The sequence below is a fragment of the Diorhabda carinulata genome, chromosome 8 (genome assembly GCF_026250575.1).
Source record: "Diorhabda carinulata isolate Delta chromosome 8, icDioCari1.1, whole genome shotgun sequence".
Classification (NCBI taxonomy): domain Eukaryota; kingdom Metazoa; phylum Arthropoda; class Insecta; order Coleoptera; family Chrysomelidae; genus Diorhabda; species Diorhabda carinulata.
The window spans coordinates 19,745,447-19,769,686 of NC_079467.1; the positions used below are offsets into that span (position 1 = coordinate 19,745,447).

At 32.3% G+C, this 24,240-nt stretch overlaps 1 protein-coding gene across 1 annotated transcript in view; it reads left to right on the forward strand.

Annotated features, from left to right (window-relative positions):
- LOC130897334 (discoidin domain-containing receptor 2-like) overlaps positions 1-24,240 on the forward strand; it is a 404,892-nt gene that overhangs the window by 339,560 nt on the left and 41,092 nt on the right. Inside the window, exons 11-12 of the mRNA XM_057806133.1 lie at positions 2,519-2,715; positions 17,466-17,618. Coding sequence (XP_057662116.1) covers positions 2,519-2,715; positions 17,466-17,618 — 350 coding nt within the window. The remainder of the gene's footprint in view (positions 1-2,518; positions 2,716-17,465; positions 17,619-24,240) is intronic.

Here is a 24,240-nt window from a genome sequence, read left to right on the forward strand (position 1 = left end):
TCTTCTACTCAAGATTGGCATTCCAATGATGTTGTTACGAAATTCAAATCGCCAAAATTATATAATGGTGCCAGGCTAAAAGTCAAGGTCTTGCACAAAAATTTCATGATTTTCACCGGAAAATACGAAGGAAAAACTGTATTCATTCCTATAATTATTAATAGAGCTAAAACAACTACAGTTGGTTTTGAAAATACTTTGCTCATTTCATCATAATTCTTCAATAAAATTCATTTTCCTTCTAACGAACCTTCACAAAATTATTTCAGCTTCGTGAGACATATCCGATTAGAAGCCGTCCATTCTGCAAAATTTCTGTAGCAGTTAATTAAGCACGGAGGGAGCCTGAGAATCTCAACATAAACGTTGGCAACCTGTAGCTACGAGTAATATGGCGTCACGTCCAATATGTCTCTTATGAACAGTCGCTTGTTTTTCGAGATGTGAGAGTGGTTTTCGTTTATGCAAACTTGAGAGAATTTACGAAGATGTTCATGCAAAATATATTATTCGTAGATATATCAGTATACTTATTGTGACATTTATGATTCGAATAAGAGAATCTTTGATGCAAAATGTCTGTCAGTATGATATTTTATTTCGAAACCATAACTGACAATGAACAAGAGAGTAGCATTTAATATAAATTATGTCTAAAACGTGTCTATTTTGAAAATAACTATGTACAAGGTGAGTCTTGAGAATCTCAACTCCTCTTCTTTATTAGCTTCTACGAAATTAATAAAATTCATTTAAATTAATACCTTACGTCATTAGGGTTATTCTATGTTTGATAAGATTTAATCGTTCGATAAAAATTGAATGAAAGTGCAACAACATTGCAACATTGTCTGACGCGCGTTTCGATAACCAAGTTATCGTCTTCAGAGACTGAATACAGTGTATTCAGTGTGAATATCATTATCAAATCAAGGGAAATTAAAATTAAAAATAACGGTAACAAATCTACCTATATTTATCGTTGAGTTTTCATAAGATCCATTAAATCTAGCGTTTTTATTTTATTCCAATATCTTTCTGCTTCATTGTGTGAGTCTTCGAAGAGAAACTTCACCTTAAAAATATTCGAACCTAAATATATATGCTGCTGGATGTAAATTCCAAGTATTTTTCAAGAACTTTGAGAGTTGAAAGTACATTCAATTTGTGACTCTAAAAAGGTTCACTGTGACAATTCAATGTTTCAAAGTATTACTCAAGAGTGTCATCTTAAAAGCAGCATCTATTTTACTTCAACATTTCTTCTGATGCTCCAATATTTCTGTGAACTCCACTAACAAGGTTAGACTAATAATTTTTTCTATTAAAAAGAAAATTGTCAATTTGTTATTTTAAAAAGAAATGATTTCACTTCAGTATTATAGATAGTCTAAAATGCTTCGTTTTAAAAGTGATTTCGACAATAATGGGAACAATCAAATTAATTTCATTTTAAAAAAATAGATGCAACCGCTGGCAATATTCATACTGAATACACTGTAAATGCGTTTCGATAACCAAGTTATCTTCTTCAGATACTGAAGGTAAACTAAAACTAATGACTTGACTTACCTGTTTTATACTAAATTTTACCACCGATAAACCTTCTCCCGCGAAAATAAATTCCAGCGGGAATAACGTTCTTGGCGGGAATATTTATTACTTCACTACTAAACTATAGAGTGGGCTGTAAGGAATTGATCCTTTGTTTCTATTTAAGCTACTCTTACATTTAGTAATTTCAATGTTTTCAAATGCATCCAACAATTCATTATTGGATACTTGTAACAATAATCATTAGGATTACCTAACAAATGTTTTAATGTGTACATGGAATTAGTGGTGATTGTGACGGAACGTATATTGGGCAGACTAAGAGATCCGTTATTGTCCGGCATAAAGAGCACATTTAAAATATGGACGGACCGGAAAATCGAGTATTGCCGATCACGCTGCTAGTCATAATCATGACATAAATATGAATAACGAAAAAATGTTAAAAAATGTATTCAATAATAAATTTTTGGATGCATTTAAGAACATTGAAATTGCTCTATAAATTGTAACTTAAATAGGGATTAAGGGGCGCTGGAATTTATTTCCGCGGAAGATAAGTCAAGTCTTTAGATTTTAGTTTACCTTCAGTCTCTGAAGACGACAACTTGGTTATCGAAACGCGCGACAGGCAGTGTAATTGTCAGTATTGGTGTGAACAATGTATTCAGCATATTCAGCATAAAACTATATTTCGATAAATAAACAAAAATTCCATGAGCGTTAAAAATTGTACGGCGAGACTGACTTGTCTTTTCGAACGACTAGTAATTTGGTTTTTCTGAAAATGATTGTTCAAACATTATTGATTGCCCGTTATTGGTTGAAATTATATTTGACATACTGAAATAATTTTGTTGATATTGTTCAATGTCGGGGAATAATTTGAAATAATATTTTTTATAATACATCTTTGTGAATCAATTAAAACGAATATGATCTCATTTTTCCTGTTTTTTCTCAGATTTCACAAGCGTCAACAGTTTTCCGGAGGAAATGAAATATACGACGCAAACGCCTTCGACGACAGCTTTCTACAATATGACACCTCCGCCTCCACCATCTTCTCGACCACCAACATATGACGTACAAAATGGGACACTACCCCAAAACGGAACAATTATAACTGAGAACTACTACGCGGCAACGGACATCATCAAGGTTTGTGCCAATCATCCTGCGGTTTACTAACAGCTATCACTTACAAGAAAATATTTACGTGTGTGTTTGAATAAATAAGTATAGACTACAACTTCTGTTACATCCAACATTGTGTACTTTTTTAAAGTTATCCTTATTATTATTATTCAAATTTTAAAAAAAGCTAATTTATAGTGATATTCCTTACATCACAATTTCTAACATTTCCTGGATTCTCTAAATTTTTTCGGTAATCTCGACAATAGGTACCATGTGCTATCTTTTCCATCACTTGCATCATGTGTAACAAAGATCCATTTAACTGTCGTCAATATTTTCAACTTGATAATTAGAGTAATAGAAGTTATAAGAAAAAACAGAAAATTAACCATCACGTTTTTTTTTGACTCCACAACTCTGCAGGTTTTTCGAATATTTTTTCATTTTATCCTTAATTCATTATGTATTATTATTTTTACTTTCTTATGTTCCAAGAACAGAAACATATTTTATTCTATATGTTACACAAATTTGTTCAAAAACTCTTTCGATCCTTCCTATGTTCAAATGAAAAATTATGAAATGTCTCAACAACCGATTGAAATTTGAATACGCCTCTTCGTCATAATGTATTCAAACATCTAAGGACGTAAATATGATATCCGTGGACGCTGTACGCAAAAGACGAGCAAGCAGTTCTATGTTCGGTCCAGCTGCAGCAGGAAAGCTGATACTCAACGTCCGAGATTCTATGCTTATCGAATTCTTTAAGGTTGGCAAACAAAAAACAATACGCAATTCGATCAAATTCAAACGGTCTGTGCGTCCACGCGTCTTCAAGGTCACACAGAATATACTGATCAAGTTCAAGTAAGAGCAGCTTGAGTATTGGCTCTACAGCCTTAGCATATCGACTGTGTCTTCCATAACTTTGATGCGCTGAAAAAGATCTCAAAGTTAAACGCTGTAACTCGGGCGATAGACTAAATGAAACAGTAAAGGACTGGCTTATCATGGCAACAGGACTTTTTGGGAACAGGAAACTCTGAGAGAAACAATGAGATAGTTGTGCTCAAGACTATAGTGACGTTTGAACAAAAACCTTTAATTATACCCACGGTATCCTTTCGTACTTTTTCATTTCTACACCCTTCTAGTTATATTTTGATATATCGGTTTCTTAGTATGTCATATGGAATAATTTACCAAATATATGAAATTTGGAACATGTTTTTTTTTATTGAAATAAAAAAATACTTTAGAAGCGCCTCTATCATTAACAATAACTAATGCAGTGAAGTCAATATGTTCCACATCACTTGCTCTACCACTAACGAAACATATGAAATTCTTTTGATACCAAATAAACAATGGCAACTTTAAAATAAAAAAGAATACGCTTAGATATGGTATTATCAAACTTTATAGAATATATTCTCTTATTAGATTATCACAGATTTCTACATTTAGATAATGCAGGGTATATAAACAGTGCCTAGTTATTCTTTATATACTTAACGCTAACGTAGTAACACTGGATGCAGTTTTGCAATTAAAAATAATTGAGTTTCAACTTGCACTGCAATTTTGTCTGCATACATAATTTTGTAATTTTCCCGAGGTGTTAGTTCTAACAAGTTTTATCGGTACCGTGACTTTTTATAAACGTATTTATATGTAATGAAATTTTGTTAAAAAATCAGTAATCTGATAAAAAATTGCGAATCTGGCAATTTGAAATAAAACACTTATAAAACAAGATATGTTACGTTTAATATACTTGGATGCCTTTGAAATAATGCAGTTGATATTTATTATATACGTATATAGTTTAATTTGTTATAAAAAACAAAAAAACTTGGTTATTCATTGTGGTAACTGAAAATGATCTTATAGAGAACATAGACAATATGTAAATATGTTGTGAAACTATTTTTGTTTTGGTTTCTGTATATATTAAGGAAATATATAGAGATTCTGAAAGCTTGAAATAGATTTCTAAAAATTCTATTATCACAATTTTTATTACAATAACTAGAGAACTGTTTGATAGACAACTATGGGATAGAGTGAAGACCCGGCTTTTCTTGAGAGCATTTGGGATCATGCTATTTCCACAAAAGGTTGATACGGAGAATGTATGCTGTTGATTATGGAACATGCAGCGTAAACTTTATTATTTTAAATGGAGCACCAGTTTTGAAATCTACGTAACATTTTAGTATACTTTTGTCTAAAAACTTTTTTCGAAAGCTGCATACTTTTTGAGTTAGTTTTTTTGTAAAAAATTTGACTTTTGCAGATTCTTATAAATTATTCTCTTAGAGATATGTAAATGGTTTCTGTTCGGTTGCTTTTAGCAAGGTCAGACTCATTTAAATCTATGTGGAAAATTTTTTCATTCTATACAGGGTGTGCATAAAAAGTGTTCAAAGTTTAACTTCATAAATATCCAATTTCTTTATTTTTAAATAGAACCACCCGGTTTTTTCTATTTCAATGTTTTCAGTGGTAAAAAATAAGACAAATTCATGTATATTTTCCTATACCTAAACCTCACCTTTATCCAGATATTAAATGTTATCTGTAAATTTTTAGAGATGCAGGTGTGGTCTAAATTTTATTTTGACCCGATAACTTTTGCTTTTAAATGTACCGTATAGCTTCAAACTGCTGAGGATTGAAGTTACAGTTGACTTCCGGTAGAACCGGAAGTCGGCCATCTTTAAAAATATTTTAGTTAAAAGGATCGTATCCGAAAAGCCAAACGTGGAAATGTTCATGATTTTACTATAAATATTTTGCTATATACCGATATTTTTAACTCGTCGTGGGACACCCTATATAGTGATTTAATAATTTGAGCTATTTCTTTATAAAAATGGAAGATCCTTTTATCAGGAAAATTATATTTATGTCTCTAAATAAGCCTAGAGGAGGAAATATGACAATTTATTCACAAGAAACAAGTATTTTTCATTTTTTAACAAGATAAAAGATGAACAAGAGAAAATAAAGCAGACAACGATTTTGGGATTACCAATGCTTGTCAACGTTTGACATATAATACACACAAATATGGTAAAAATGATAATTCACGGCTACAACAGAATTATTAAAAAAATATTAAGCATAAACTTATTTTATTTGAGCCCATCATTTTTGATTGCTTGTGTAAACAACGCCAAAAAAAATGATAGTTTCTATAAAGGGGCTGGTATTGAAGCACATTAATTGTACTGAGTTTAATTGAACTATGAAGTAAAATCTTGTAGGCATGCAATCATAATTGGGTATTATCTGTCCAAACCCAAAGTTCTGTCGAAAGAGCAAACCAAGATTATGGAAAACAAAGCTCTTCATCAGAAATAAATGCAAGACCTTATGTTTGGTTACTACAGAATCCTAATAAACCATTCCCCAAAACAATTTGCAGTCAACAGAATTTCAAGGCGTTTTTACGCTGCAATTGTCTTAACCAGTGCAAATCCAACATGAAACTTATAGTGAATGAAATATAGAACGTGATATTTAGTAATTAAATCGGCTGTATTGAGGAAATAAGTTGAGAGGAAAAGGGAGAATTCATAAAAACCATTAGATACCATATTGATATTATCAGTGGCGTAGCTAGAACTGAGCGAATTAGGCCCTCGCCCACGGCCTCGCACTTAAAGGGGCCGCCTTGCATCTTTAAATGCGATGCCATCAAACTTAAAATCTCTGTTTATTTTTGAATTAAAAACCTAAAGAATATTGGCCAAACACGTCACAGACTGGCAACACGAATATTGTATTACCAGATTCTACTCTATCAGACTAAAATCTACACAAATAAATTTGGTAACATCGGTCAACTAAAAGTTGGATTAAGAAGGAAATGCATGCTACATAATACTAAGGTCAAATTTGTTATAATAAATTTTTGTTTAGTGGTCAATAAATAATAATTTGAACATTCGCTGAACATTTTATTCCAAAATTACGAGTGTATAGGTAGTAATAAGCAGTGTTTTCAGTATGAATATGACAAACCAACTTAACTTATAATTAAAAAGAAACGGTTCCATATGAAAACAGTTGTTGATGCCATAACTCAAAGTTTGCTCACTATACATAAAGTTGTATTCAAAAATCGACCATTTTGGAATTTTCTCTATCTAAATATTTATTTAGCTTATGATTAAATGTATATATTATATAAGTTTATGAGCTTAAGTTAATCTTTCAAATTCTGAAACGTCAAGTTAACGGTGTATATTCACGAAAATCGACAATATTTACTTAAATCACGCAGACAAGGATGACGTGTCTTTTAGCTTTTGAATTTAGGTCATGCTGTCGAATCGAAAAGACAGGGATATATTTGTTTGAGTTATAGAAAGACGTTTACGATTTGTCGTGACTATATTTTTTGCAAAATGCATTTATAAAGAAATATCATAGAGTGACGTAATTTTGAATATTAAAGATAAGCGTGTTCGGAGCATATTAAATAATAACAACTATAAACGAAAGACAAATACGCAGTTATTTGTTGTTTTTTGAAAGACGCGTTTGAAATATTTTTCAGGAAAGAACTGATTCAATCAACTCTTGCCAATTGGCAGTGTATAACTTTAAAGTAACGAAGTTTTATTTATTTTATTCAGAAGGTTATTTCTCATAAATTGTGTGATATTATTTCAAATCAAAACATAGTACGGTTTTAGAAAACAGAAGCTGTAGCTTTCACATCTAACGCACCCAAAATATATCAATCAATGATTTATGACTAAAATCTATTTTCAAACTAGCACAGAAGTCTGTTATTCCATGGACTAATTTAAAAATAATATCTTTAGGGTTATTTCGGAAGTAAATTGCTTTCACAGTTGCGCGTTATTCATTAAATATAATTATTACTTCTAGCAAAATATAAAACATATTAGAACGGTTACGAAAGACTAAATGCATAAATAAATTGTTTTGAATTGGAAATATTTCATCAAGAAAAGTACTTCCAGCAATATTTGTTTTTTTACATATTATATTGATCATACAGTGTCCAATATAAAATTCTGATAAAGACCAAAGTAGTTTAAATTTTTACCTATTATTTAAAATTGGTTTTAAATGAAAAGAGAACTAAAATCAAGATGAATCATCACAAAAAAGTGTAGAAGTATTTCGAGCATCTATTATTTTTGGAGCTAACACTAATAGAAAATCAAAGATGGACAATTTTAATTTCATTTACCAAGTAAAGGCCTCTTATTTATATTACTACCAAATCCATCATTCCTAACTCCACGATTGCTATTTCTTTGTTAACTAACTTAATGAACAAGAACCACTTTACAAAATAAACGCCGAAGTTAATCAAAGCAGTGTCCTAGGACTGTTGCTTCACCTCATCTCCACGGCAGATCTACTAACTAACAATGATGTATTAGCAGCTACATTTGCAGATGACACCGGCATACTAGCATCACACAGAAATCTTATAAATGCATCAAATACATTACAGCTTCATCTCAACAAGACAGAAAAATGGCTGGAGAAATTTCCACTTCACCAACCGCAAAGACAAATGCCCGTGATGATTTCAAATATCTTGGGATACACCTGGACAAGCGATTAACATATATTCACCAGAATTGGGTTTGAAACTAAAGGATTTATACTGGCTAATAGGTAGGAAACCCCAACTTTTAGCCCATATAGACTTACGGAGTCCCATTGTGGGGATAGGCAGCCAAATACAATATTGAAATCCTAGAGCGATCCCAATCGAAGGCCCTACGAATTATCGTAGATGGTCCATAGTTTGTGCCAAACTTTGTCGTAACTCATGACCTCCATGTTTCAACAGTTGAAGCGGAAATAAAAACTTATCCATAAGTTATAAAATCCAAACAGACTTGTATCTAAACTAAAGGTGCCACCAACAGATCAGCGTAGTCTCAAAAAGCTTATTTATTACGAAGGTTTTAACGATTATAGGTGTGTTTCCAGCAGCCAAATATAATTGATCTAGTTATAAATTATAGCTGTAAGAGAAAATGTCACCTAATTTGCTTATTGTAATAATTTTTACGCTTTAAAACAACAAAGTATGCTGCAATACTCTCTGGAAGGGTAAATATTCGCAAACTTTCTCTAATCTTAAGTCAAAAACTGGTATTCTTGAAGAAAAAGATAACAACCAGAGCTAAAGGATAGTCTAGTCATTGTAAAAAAATGCTAGTAGAGCAAAATAAAATTCACACTCTATTATCGGAATATGTTTTTTCCTCAGTACATTAGTACCAAAGTCATTTAAATCAATTACAAACTATTCTTCAATTTCATCACTCTACAACTTGAGCAATTACATTCTACCAAAGTGTATCTAGTATTGGTTTTTAGTAGAGTAGATGTTAAACCTACTATAAGCAGTTTGCTTCAACTACCGCATCTTATCGCATTTCTACCAACACAGCAAAAGCACACTGTGGATATTATAGATCGTCACGTAGTTATTGGTAGAAGTATTCGACAGAACTGATTAGTGGGCAAATAGCTTAGCTTGTTTTAACACGTATATTGTTCATTAAAAGTATCAAAAGATTGGACAAATAGTCATTGAAAGAGAAGAAAAATTTGGATATTAGAAGGAATTACAGACTATGTTGTTGAGAGGATTATGGAAGTTAAGTAAAATGGGTGGATTTCGATACTTCATAAGAACATTCTAGTGTTTTTCTTCCTATTTATATTAAGCATGCAAATTGTGTATTTTTGGAACTAGTGCTAAAAATAAAATATAGCAGTTATGTATAAATGTATAAAATTTGAGATATGACCGTTTTCGTATTTTTATTACCACACAATTCCATATCAGGACAATAAATATCGTAAAAAAAAACGATTTGCTTAATTGTCACATTTTTAGATTGCAATACAAATTTCATTGTACGCCCCTGTGACGGTTGAAGGGTGAATTACATAAGTTTCCATCAAATGAATAGTTTGAATAATGAAAATTTAATCCTATGAATTAATGGAGTCACGATGCTTGTACTCTTGTACTCCAATAGATTGTTAAAATCGTATGTTACTTAAAAAATCGATGTTGAATATTCATTCTCAAAATTTAGTGGAGAATTATTTATTCTCAAAAGTATATCCATTAAAAAATCTGGAATGCTCTGGATTTATAAAATGGTAGTAGATAAATGATATATGTTACTTAACTCCCCTTAGTATGGGAAATATGGGGACGAAATATATAATTTCATCAGCCCATGTACTTCGATGTTCGCTTTTATTAACACTACTTGTGATAAGAGTATCAGTAAAAAAAATATAAACTATATTGGAGGTACTCACCTTAAAAAATTCGTTGATTGTGTATATAAGTTCGCTACCGTGTAATGAGATAGTTTTTCAATAATTTTAAATATTCACTTTGTAAAGAGCTTTGACAGGAATTTAAAATTGTCTAATGATTAAAAATAGTAGTGAATCAAGGATATTCCTCACATAAAGTAATTCATCTATTCCTATTCACAATCGACAAATAAAATGAGAAAAGATCTTATCTCGTTACCTAATGAATTGTTAAGCAGTGTTTTTTTTTCATAGAAGTTGTCTTACAACCATTTTTGTTCTGCCAAGATTGTTAAAATATAAATTATAGAATAATCATTTTCTTTTTCGACACTAAACATTATCAAATACTCTTTAATCTTTGAGATCTACTATTGTGATTAAGAATAGTAATAAATTGTGAACGTTATAGCTGTTGAGAACATTTTCAAGCGGATTTTTAGTTTGTTCAACTTCAATATATTCTTTGATTTTCTATTTCATCACTTGGGTTAAACTATCGATATAATCAGTATCAATACAATACTTGTACATGGAAAATAATATATTGTACATATTGTACTGATGAATACATTCAACTAGAAATTGTAAAATGAACCTAATTTATTATTGACATTACTTACAGCTAATCTGTAACTGATTACACTTATAACATCACTCAATAAGTCGTGTCACTGACACACAGATGGCGCTGCCATTGTCAAATCCACATGACGTTTATGAAGTACCAACTTTCAAAAGACTATTTGCAAAAATTCATGACATTTAGATTAGACAGAAAAAAGTGACAGCTTTTTAAGTGAAGCTACTTTTGTTATTTTCAAAACAATTTCGTGTGTTAATTTATCATCGCTTCTGGATGAAAAAAAAAATGTACAAGCTCAGCAATTGCTTCAAAAGTGTTTTTCGAATTTTGCGCCATTTGTTATTGGTTTGTCGAAATTGAACGTAGTCGTACAAACACCGATGATGGTGAACGTTCTGGTCGTCCAATTGAGGTGGTTACTCCAGAAAACATAAAAAAACTCCACAAATTGGTCGTAAATTGAAATAACGTGAGATAGCTAAGTTCGTAAAGATATCAGAAGGCAGTATGTTGTTGTATCGTTGGAATGCAAAAATCAAGGAAAAACGGCCTCATTTGTCGAAGAAAAAACCACTGTTTCACCAAGACGATGCACCAATTCTTAAGTAGAAGGCTTCCTCATCCACCATATAGTCCTCATATGGCCCCCATTGACTACTGGCTATTCGCTGATTTCAAAAAAATGCTCGCCGGTAATGATTCGAGCTCAAATGAAGAAGCAATTGCTGAAACTGAAACCTATTTTGAGGCAAAAGACAAATCCTTCTACAAGCACGGCATCGAGAAGTTAGAGAAGCGTTGGAATAATTGTATTGCTCTTGAAGAAGATCAAATTGATGGATAAAATCGATTTTTGGTAAAAAATGTGTTTTTTTGTTAACTTAAATTTCAATGTCAAACTAGTTCCACCGCCCCTGAACACGAATATTTTCTATTAAGTGCAAAGGAAAATCCTAAATCCTAATAGAATAATGCAAGTATCGATGAAATATCAGTCTTCGAAAGACAAAGCAGGTAATCCTACGACGAAATGAGAATCGAAGTAGAGCAAGTGAAAAGCCAATCAGCAAACATCAAGAAAACTCGAAGAGTATTTATACTCTGGATACCACAGCTCTTTAGCGAGACGTAATACTCCCTCATAGATATATACAATATGTCTCTAGGCAACATTCAAACGAAACTCCCGCACCATCTGGCACAAATATCATCACATCTAAGGCCTTAACCTGAGAAATCCACCTCAAAAATATACCTGTCTCTCATCTTGCACTACCAATCACCCAAGAAATCTTCCATAGACAGTAAAATCTCTTGCTTTAACAGAACCTTAACAATCGCCGATGATTCCAAAACAAATGTAAAATTACCATAACTCTAAACTAAACTAAAGATGTTCTCATCCAATTGTTGTTTTCAGCTCCCAAAATAATATGTGAGCTAATGTCTAGGTGCTAGACCAAAACTAAGGGTCAGTTTTTTACATTCAGTTCTATTAAAACTTTAATTAAAATGTAATCGTGAGTATCCTTTTAGAAAAGATGATGTTGAGGTGGGTAGGAACATAAACTCATGTATCTCGTATATTGGAAAGTAGTGTCTAACAAATGTTGTTTCTCATAACTTGAATATGCAAGTTTTCCTTGGGTCGCTCTGTATATCAAAATCTCAAGATAATAAATCATGACATTAAACAGAATATCAAGGTATAAAAAATTGAATCTCATAATATTCAAATTTAAAGAATGACTACAGCGAATGAAATATATTGTTCACTTTTATACCTTGTGCTAGTGAAAGATCCTAATCACTTTTTCTTTTAATATTGATCTCTTTTCAACTTTTGACATTATAGTTCCGGCGATGGAGCAAGAATAACACAAATTGTAATTTAGAATTTCATTTGATGTGTCCCCATTAATCAAATAAATGAGCGTTTTATAAAAGAGAAACTTAAACAAAGTGGATTAAAGAGACAGCACAAGAGAGATGGATTGAGGAAAGAGATAGAAATGTACCGCTATATCGAGAATAAGAAATAATGTTCGTTATATTTACTGAGTATAAGTCTTCAGTATTAAATTTAATGATATCATCCTTATACCAAGCGGCATAAGGATGATACGCTCATGCTACTTGAATTTTTAGATTCATTAAAAATGATATTGGAATCTAGGTTTAATTAAAGTTCATTTTTAATGTAATGGGCTCTTAAAAACAGGAAATTTTATGAAGGTACAGTCTATTTTGGCAGATTGATGGGATTATATTTCAATACGGTTATACGATTCATAGACTTGACATTCCATTCGCCATCCACCGTCAAATTTGACTCTATAACACTGCGTGATCACATCTTAGGTACTCCAGACGATACATCTTAAGGAAACTAATGAAGAAGAGATTGGATATGTTACGAATCCCATAAGTACAAGGTAGACATAAACTGACAGGTCCGATTCGCTTATCGATCCACACCAGAAACTATGATGGAATTTTTGGGCTTCTAGACATTTATTTACTCCCTACGCGGCCACGACATGCAGAGGACCCTCAGTAGATGTTCTTACTACTGCTTTTGAATATGAGGAGGCCACGAAGAGAATATGGCAAGGTCAATATCATATGAGAAGAAGGTGAATAGAACAACTTTGACCAGAATTTCAATATGAGAAAAAGCCGAGGAAGATTACGAGCTAATACATTTACGCAGACCAAAGGAAATTAAAACAGGTCAGCTACGATGGGGAATCACCGACCTGGGATCGTTCCAAAAACTCTCTCACACTGATAGTTTCTCTCAGATGTCGCAGTCACAGTATATATGCGGATGGGAAGATAGAAACTCTGCTAGTGGGAACCAGAACGACTAGAACATTTATTAGGTCAAAGGTGCCAACGTTCACAGGAAGACTTGATATTGAATTACATCACCTATCAAGAATGTGATGTACATCGACCTTTTTTTTCCATATCAACTCTTGTTCGGAGTAAAATTGGAACAAAGTCGTTGCTAGCTAGATTAAGAGCGTTTTGGTTTGAACACCAAACTGTACTCACTCTAATATATTCCGAGCTTTCGAATTCTTATGTATTAATCGTCTGAGATATTATTAGTTAAGATTTGCGGCGGTTTTAAATTATGTTATTTCTTGTGAAAAATATTAAATTCATCGATTTCAAAACGTAATTTTGTTTGCGTAATAATTTGCTGTATAACACAAGATTCCAATTTCCTTTTCATATTGTTCCCAAGTATAAGTACATATAACATTCAAAACACTTTCGCTAAATTATGACCGCCATCTCGCAAAATGACTAGTGTCATAAAATGTTACCCGCATTATATAATATAGCGATTCCATCCAAAGGACCATATTTTACGAGGAAAATATACGTGGGTAATAGAAGATGAACAATATCATTTGGACGTAAAAGGTAGTCAATAAATTATATTTGTGATAAACTTTGAGAAAAATTGTTTCTCATGTTTTTCATTTGTATGTTCAGAATTCCTTTAAATGATGCCATCAAGTTCACCGTGTTAAATTGATAATTGTAGCTCACATAAAACAATTCACCCTGATATTAAAAGATAAACAGATATTTTCACCATTATCTCAAAAAATCCCAATATAAATTGTATGTTCAAAATGATATTCAAATCATTTTATATCATATTATATCATTTTATGTATGATATAATTAAATAACTCAATTCACCAACTTGCTTTTTAAAAACAATTTATTCAGCAAACTGAGGATTTAATAATTTAAAGTTACAAGTGGTTACACTAATCTGACTGGCGTACTAGACGAATATCAAATTGAATGAACCCAGTATTATTATTTTATTTTATTTATTAAATAATAAATATTTGAAGACGATACTTTAATGGGGTTGAAATGAAACTATAAAACTGACAAAAATACTAATCATAGACAATTTATAGTAATGATAATAAGTAATTGATAATGATGCGCCGCTGTGAAATGGGTTGTTTTGGATTACTTAACTATATGACTGCAATCATGTACAATTCGTCGTCGTAGTTCTTCCAACGGAGAAGTTTGCTTGTATAAAATTTACTTTCCAAATAACTGAACAAAAAGAATTCTATGGGCGTTGAATCGGACAATTCAATGAAGCCTATTCGTTCATTCCTTTGCATATACTACAATATCCCCTGGCTATCTATGATTCACTACCTATGGGTGTTTGGTGGATCAATACATACCTGGAGATCAAAATAGGTAAAATTAAGATGCTACTTAGACAAACTACGTAGACAAACTAAGTACGTAGAACATCGACATTTTTCGTTATTCAAGAAAAAGGCACTCACCTTTGATTTTCATATGACAGTTCGCTTGAACTACATATCACACAAGAAAGTTAGAAAGTTGTTAATTCTTGAAACTGGTGGAAACACATATTGCTAAAGCCAGAGAGAAGTACCTCCCGGCAAAAAGAGCTATGTCTCTCATTAATAGAAGCACAAGAGCAATGAATTAAGGAACTCACGGAAACTCAAGGCGTACATTCAGGGTGTGGGATATAGAATAGTAAAGAAGGCTTTTCGCTTGATACCAACAAAACAAATACTATAGAAAACTATGATGAGAAAGGTAGCAGAGTTATTTCTACTACATTCAACTATTCACTGGAATTCAATTGAAAGGCATCAAAATGAAATACCGCTCTTCATCTAGGGATATTGAATTGAGAAGGCACCAGGACCAGAAAGAATAAAGTGCTTTAGAAAAACCATATTCGAAGTATGTCTATGAGTAATGTACCATCAATTGCAATCAGCATTTGGAAGAGACGCAGACTAATGTTTCTGGAAAAAACAAAAAAAGGTATACAAAGAAAGCTTTCGTATAGATCTTTATCCATACTTGATTATATAGGCAGGTTGCTTGAGTCTTCTGGAAAGCGGATTACTTGGAATAATAGAAAGATGTGGAAAACTTGATAATATCCAGTATAGTTTCACTGGAGGAAAAATATAGTGGAGGCGGACAAAATATCAAAAAATTATGTATGGAAAAATAGAAAACTATGTCTACTGGTCACACTGGACATGTTCAATTCTGCACTCAAGCAGGGCGTGACAAGACGTGATGGACTTTCCACTATCTAATTTGGATGCTCTCAAACTACTTATAATTATAATTCGAGATCAACAGATTATGGACTTACACTTTGAAATGTGTATTATTATGACATATTTCGTATCCACATGTCAAAAAATGTTTTCCTCGCGGGATGCATGCAAATGATGTCGCAGTGGTTTTCATGGAGAAGACAGAGATCATATTGATGACAACAACAAAGATTACCCCTGAGAAAACGGAAATCATACTCCTCGCAGATGAAAGAGGTATTCAGTAAGTAGTTATAGACGTACAAGAGATCCATATTGGAACACAATAACAAATAAAATACCAAGGTTTTTTTAAGAAAGGAACCAAAATGTACTATACTCGTAGTAGAAACAAAGACTTTTGCCGAATCTAGGAGGGCCCTAATCAAATATACGAAGACTACTTACAACGTTAACTCATTCTATATAACCCTATCCACCTATTTGGCATGAAACTTGAACTTTACAAATAAACTTAAATATATAACTTAAAACACGAAGAGTGTTCGCAATTCATGGGTGCAGTGCATTCAGAACTGTCCCAACTGAAGCTGTAAGTACTGCCAAACAAAGTACCTATTGACTCGCAGACTCAGGAAAGAGCTTGTTACATGAGAAAAGAACAAGATGTGAAAAAGCTTGACAAAAAACGAACCATAATTATGTGACAAAATAGGTGGTCTAATATCACAGATAATTGTCAATGTACGAAAATTTTTGAATTTTTAAAATTGCATGAATGTTTTTTTTTCAATATATCACATATCATAGTTTATTATTTTAACGTATTGATTACCTTTCAATCTAGTTTCTAAATACTGAGATGTCCATCATATGTAAATAGTTTTACAATCATTACAAGGTACTTGATATATAATATTACTTCTCTGTTTTAGATTCATTTATTTCGATAAATCATTATGTCCTGGTCTCAATGATGGCCGGTTTCGATCTATTATAGGCATTAATATAAACGTGTAGAATCAAAACGTTTAAAGCTCATTTGAATCCAACTCTGGATACATTTATCCACAATGGAAACAAAGTAATCCCTCTACATAACATTTCCTATGCTCTCGAAAATCTTTTTTCCAACATATTACTTTATTTGATTACTTCATTGAATATACTTTATATGCACACTGAAAAAAAATTAATTTTATAGAAATTTTTGTTGGTTTTGCATCAAAACTAAACAAATACGGAACATCTGAGATAAAAATCACCACCTGAGGTCTTCAATAAGATAGCATTAGATAGGGGACAGACGTCTGGCGTCCTCAATATCGATAGGCGTCACGACGCATAATGTCGAAACATTCAACTGATTGAAAGTACACAACAGCTGTGGAGTGCATATTTGACCACGTTCGTAAATAGACGTGGATTTTGCAGCTTATATTTAGGGTCAGAATATTTTAAGGGGAGTGTTTGTAATAGATAGTATAAGTTATTCTATAATTTTGATCCTGCCATAGTGAAATAATTTTCCCGAATACACGTAATCTTTCGTTAAATATATTATTTAGAAAAATTTATAGTGATAACATTGACATTATTTGACAAAGATAACAAATACTAACAGATAATATAAACAGTTCGTTAACAATTTTGAACTTTGAATTATTTTGAGAATGTATTATATAATAATAATTAAATTAATGAAAAAGTTTTTATTCCAGGGCGAACGGAGAGAACAGCACTTTACTCCGGGTAGATTCACTCCTATCAAGCTTCCAGAAGGTCCGCCACTCGAAGGAGTAGCTCATCTTCTAGATTTTCCCAGACATCGCTTGAGATTATTAGAGAAATTAGGGGAAGGAGATTTTGGAATGGTAAGATACTTTAAAATGAAATGCAAAATATTTTTCAGGACACGAAAAACCAGGTTTACGAGTTTAAGTGTATTTGCAAGTTTGTAGATATAAAGTTTGTTTCAACCTGCTAATCGGGACCGTACTTGGAACGTTTATAGATATTTTCTCCGGCTATGCACTGTTCTTGTAACAGTACTTGCTATCAACCAAGTATCGAAAAGACGGTTTTTTGATGGGTTGGAACGAATAGGTCACCAAAGACGTATTGGTATTATTGTATATACTTATATGTATAATAATATACCGAACTTTATATCGTCTTTCAGGATCTCTGATAGTCTAAAGGTACACAAATCTTTCGATATGTACAGTTTTTGGCTTTGGTTTTTCACGTGTGTTGTATATCCTCTCCATATTGCATTTCTGAACCAGGTATAGTGGAGTTTCTTAGATAAAGTATTTTAAGAATTGTAGTTTTCAGTTTTATTCGTTGGATTATAATTTTATCGTCTCCTGGTCATTATTTTTCGCGTCTTTAAAAATTAATTTCGCCTTAGGTGATGTCTAAGTTATTCCCTATTACCAGAATATCAACGGTATTCATTAGTACTGATTTTATGTTTTTATTGTTATGACCAGCTTATGAAATCTTCCAAAAAAATATGCTTTTTACTAATACTTACATATAATTTCCATCAAATGTAATATTTGTAAGGTGATTTCCTTTTCTTTGATTACAAAAATATGAAAAATCAGACAATTTCACAATAATATTCTCAGAAAGTAATTGATTTTGGCCTAAAAATATATGGCTCTAGATTTGCAAATAATAATATCTTTTGATTCAGAATTCCTTTATCGAATTACTAACTACAAATTGTGTTTTTGCTCACTTACCTACGAAGGATAGGAAAGAAAACTTGATAATAGCAATCAGAACACGTGGCTTTTTATATTGGTTCATAAGGTTTACAATAAGAACCTCGACGAACAACACAATGACTATTCGTAGTTATTCTCTTTCTGTATAAAAAAATCAATTCGACGACGAGAAAAGTGATCAATGTATGTAGCACATATATATACCCAAATATATATTTCTTTAATTTTTTATTTCTTTTGATATGTTTATGTTTCTAAATCGTCTTGATTTTAGGTCTCTTCTGATTGAAAATTTAGTTCTTTTAAAGGCACGTAAAACTTTGACATTGCCGTGTCCAACATGAATATCAAAATAGAAAGCTGTTACAACAACAGTATTTTTGTTCTTTTTTCTTAGTTGTTATTTCTCAAAACAAGTAAAAGCTATCAATTGAATTCTTGTAATAGCATTTAAATTTATAAAATAGAACTATACATTTTACTTAAATTGTTTAGATCTTTTTATCAATGACAGCTTTCTCGTTCCTATTTATATGAATATATACAAAGAATTCGTTCTCTTCTATTCGCTCTCATATTTCAAAGAGAATGTAATTATAATTTGACACGTTTTCTTTATCGGACATTTTCCAACATAAATTTTTTGCTTCAAGTCCGTTGGTAACGAAAGGGACATCAATAAAAGACTGGCTGCTGCCTTCTAAAAGTCGCTTCTGCTCCCCTATTAAGTACCACAAGGCTCAGTTTAGAGGCTCACTCTGAAATATTTTCTCCTCCTTGATGATTTATAGGAGAGCCCCACATAAATAACTTTCCATTGGAATCGCCACATACTAGACATTGTTGCTTTTGGCTTTGAACGCTAGTTTCGAGGTGAAAAATTATTCTATTAAGGGTTTCATCACTCATATTTGGTGATATATAACAGCTGTGTACACCACCGACATTTTTTGGTAACCCTATTATGTCCAGATTATCGCCAACAAACCATTTTTCTTTGGTAACTAGGCTTTTGTTTGGCTCCCTTGACCATATCGATGTCCTTGCTTTTTATCACATATTGGACATTTTCTGTCTGTGCTATCAGTGTTCTCGTTTTCACTGGACATTTTATATTTAGAATATGATCTGAAATACCATATATGGTACAGTATTCTTTATTGGTATAATCATTTCTTTGATAATTTCCTTCATTGACTCCAGCAACGGTAGCATGTTGTAATTTGGATCCTCTCCTACACAACTGGAAGGTCGAATTCCAACTTTTTTCATTTGCATATTTTGCCTACCTCATTGGTCGTGATAGCATCCAAATTTCGTATATGTAATATGTTGTTTGTTCCGTTTCCAGTTGATTTGACTAATACATTCCCATTTACATCTTATTTACTATGTTAAATGCGTTTCCGTTCTTTTTGTCTATTGCGAGTATCAGATTTCCATCTTTAGGTTTCCTCGCAGACTTAATACCAATTACAAATATATTAGGTTTAGAGTATTTTGATATATTAACACAGTTTTTAACAATTGAAGTACTATTCAGAATCGAGTACTGGAACCATAATGTTGATGGTATTAAATTTTTTTAATAACTCTTCAAAATAAACTAACTAGGTATTTACAGAAAAATATTCATCTTTCTCCTGTACTCCATTAGTTACCGTAGACGAGATACGTATAAAATATGAATAGTAACTCCATTTTTGCAATTATTATAACACCTGCCTGCACTCCTGGTCCGCCGTTATCACTGTTGACAACATTGCTGAAAGTCTTCAGTTGTGATACTGTTCAGTTGCCGATGGATTCCACATCTCCTATGTGCCGCCCCCGAAGCATCATTTCACATCTCGGGAACAAGAAGTAGTCACAATGGGCTAAATCGGATTAATAGGTTGAGTAATCTGTCACGGTGATTGAGTTTAGTACAAAAAATTCACGCTCAATGAGCGTCGTGTATGCGGGTGCATTGTCGTGATGAAGGATCTACCTCTTGTGCCAAATCCGGTCGAACTCGCGCCACACGAGCTCTGAGATGTCTCATAACTTCAACGTAAATTTCCGTCAAATATCTGACAAATTCCTTGTAAACAGTGCCCCTAGAATCAAAGAAAACATTGTCTTCACATTGAACCTTGGTTTTTGTTTTCGGTCCTTCTACTAGCTTCCATTCCTTTGATTTGACATTTGAGCTCCATATCGAATTCGGAAAACCAGGACTTTGTCCTCTGCTTCTAACCAATCCTCACAGCAGTCATCCATCTTTGCTTTCTGTTATGGCGTGAAGAGCTTCGGTACGATTCTCGTACACAATTTCTTTATTTCAAGTTTTTTTGTCAGAATTTCTTGAACGATTGTTTTGGGGATTGACAGCTAGTTAGCTATCACTTGGACTGTCACTCTACGGTTTTTAAGAGAAGACACCGGAATTCGTTTCTACATTTTCATCAGCGCTTGATTGTCTCTGTAAACTTGATTCAAACACTCAACAATCTAACTGCCATTCTTGCGTAACTTCGAAAGAAACTTGATGGTAGTTAAAAAAGGGTAACTCTCAACAAGCTCTCCGACTCGAACTAAGTAGTGATGGGACAGACTATAGCAGCAGTGCAACCTAGCGGCACCTGCAGCTTGTAATATGATCCAGCCTCGTATATTCAGATCATTGCAATAATTGGATTTTTAAACCACCGGAAGAATATTTTTTCGACTCTATGTGAAATGAAGAAAACAGAACAGTGAAGTATACAAATTTTTGATATTGATTGCATGACTACTTGAATATAATTGGGAGGCTATTGAAATTTGGTACAGTATTTCCAAATACAATTTCGCTCGTCATATAATCAAACCTAGCACACTCAGCTTCGGTAATTGCAGACTCTTAGTATGCAAGCGTTGTGCCAAATATATAGTCGGGATTTTTATAAGACTTTTGATATGTTTTAGAATCTCGTATTTGAGAGCGCTGCGCGTATTCTTTTAATCTTGAAATTAAAAAGATTTTTCATTTTATGAAAGTGAACGTATTAGCAACTTTGATAAAAAGTTAATATAAAGGATGAGAAGAACCGCAACAAATAATTTTCCATCAACCGTTTATAGTTCCCAAACTACATTTTGGTGTCTTTCATTGATTAAATCCATTTTTCATGAGCTAACAGCACGATAAGAAGTGCCTCTCCTTCAATAACGAGACATTAATCTTCAATTTTCGATATTAATTCTTTCTGTCCTCTTTTAGATAAAAAGACTGCCTCAAACGAACAAAACCGTTCCGTCTGGCTATTACATTTATTGCTTTTTTATTACGGACTCTCTTATAACGGCTTTTCTTGTTTGTTTCAATTTTGTTCCGAGATCAACATTTTTTACACAATATTTACCAATTACTTATCGACCAAGATGCGTTTAGTCTTTTCTTTTATTTAATAAGCTGCAATTAAATTATATTATGTACAGAAAATGGTGATTAACACTGGAAATAAAACATTTTAGAGTCATAATGATATTTGGACTTCATATTTCAAACAAATACAAACGGGCAAAATACGAAGTCATCCGATTAGTTTGTTTATGCCGCATATAATATGATCTAAAATCTTCACTATGTTATAACAGAAAAAAACTATTTCATATATATATACAGAGGGCGTCTTACAGCTTTCGTTGCCGCATTCTACCACATTTTTCTGTCTATCCACTTGTTTTCCTAGCTCTGTCTTCCATATTTTGTTCAATTCCTTCCTCCTAGGTCCATGAAGGTCTTCCACATGTCCTTCTATTCTGTTGTACTTGATACTTGCTTCCTTCGGCCACTTATTCTGCTCCATCCTCATTACATGTTCGTACCAGCTCTTCGTTGTATATCTTCATTCATATTAAATGCTTTCTTCTGCACTATCTTCTTAAGTATCACATACATCATTGCATACATTCACAATGATTGAATGATCTTTATTTACATTAGATAATGGATGTGAGGTATGCGTACGACAGCTTGAGGTGTTCTTGATCTAATTTTTCTTCACTTTCTATTTCTGTATCGTTCTCTATTTCCGTAACAACAAATTTATTGATTCGGACTCTCATATACTTGCACGGTTATGTCAGTGGTCTACGACTTTGAAAACGATTCACCCTAACCCATTTCTGCAAAAAACTCCTTTTTTTAACATAAATTTGGCACCCCAATCTTGCAACGACTGCTCAAAATACAGTAACACTTGATGAGTTTGGTATTTTTAATCACATAGGAAAAGACACAGTTGTCAGTTGTATTGTGTTTCAAAAATATTGAGGAAAATATTGTACTGTTTTCCTTCGAGGATCCCCCCATCGGCATTTAATGATTTATGATATTTCTCTTCAACTAAATACAAATTCCAAGTGCTCTATTACAACATGGATCGCATTGATATAATAAATAAAGACATTGAATAACAAAAATCTGTCATGAAACAATTTACCAAATTAAGAAATAATAAATTAATAAGCAACACAATGATGTGGATGCTGAATTACAGGAGATTAGCACCTTTTCAAATTATATAACAAATTAGAAAATTAAAAATGTAGACATTTTAAATAAGAGACCAAAAGCTGAGGATCATTTCTATTATATTATTCATCAGTTATGCTAACACGAAATTCCCCCTTTTAAAAAACAATCAATGTTAAATTTTGGATCATGAGGAAAGTAAGAAAATTATAATAGAAAAGATTGGACGTTATAGCAGCAGAATCAGGTTTGATCAGGTTCAATGAGGGTGAGAAAAAAATAATGACACTGTCAGCAAAGCAATCATTGTTCTATCCTAGTATACAAATGTCTCAATACTATCATCTGATAGGTTGCTTTCTTTCTTTATTTTTTTTTTTTTTGAACTTGAGAAAATATTAATCCCCCGTCTATAGTTATGTATAATTAATGTTTATGAACTGGGTAAATGGTAGGATACCGAGACTTTTGTACTTTTGGACTTCTCAACATAAATATTGGTGTTATATATATAATCCGTATGTGTGAGTTAATTTATACACAGGGTGACAAAAGCGAAGTTGCCTAAAGTATATGCATCTCTTCTATAAGAGATGAAGAAAACTCTTAAAATATAAGAATTCAAATAAATATATTTGACTTTATGATATTACGAAGATTATGGTGAACGCATCATCGGTCTGGAAATTCCTAGTTTGCACACGTAGTTATAGAATGACCTCACTATTCACCAGACTTAAACCTGTGTGATTTCTTCTTATTGGGCTTCCTGAAAGATTACTGCTATGCAGAAAAAACTAATATGAAAGATTATTTGAGAGGAGCTATTAGAAAAGGAATTTCTAAGCTTTCAAAAACAACTTATTGTGCAAATTCAGATGGGGATCAATTCGAAAATATTTACCGTTAATTGTCATTCCCCAGCTAGGTATTGTCATTTTTTTTCAAACTTAATTGTGTCTATAGAAAATGTTTAATTATATATTATACTAGTTCAAACTTTTCACCAAGAATCTAAATGTTCTAGTTCTAGATTAGAATTCGCAATCAACTGATAGTTAATCTATCTGACCGGGATCATCGCTTCCGAAAAGACCTACTGATAGTTCCAAGAAGCTACTCATTTAAATTGATATAATTGAATTATTTTCAAATTAACTACAGTTTAATAATCTATTTATACTAAAAACAATTTGTATAGCAGAATTATGAATGTTTGCATAATTCAAAAATTCTAATGAAGTTTGTTAAGTATTG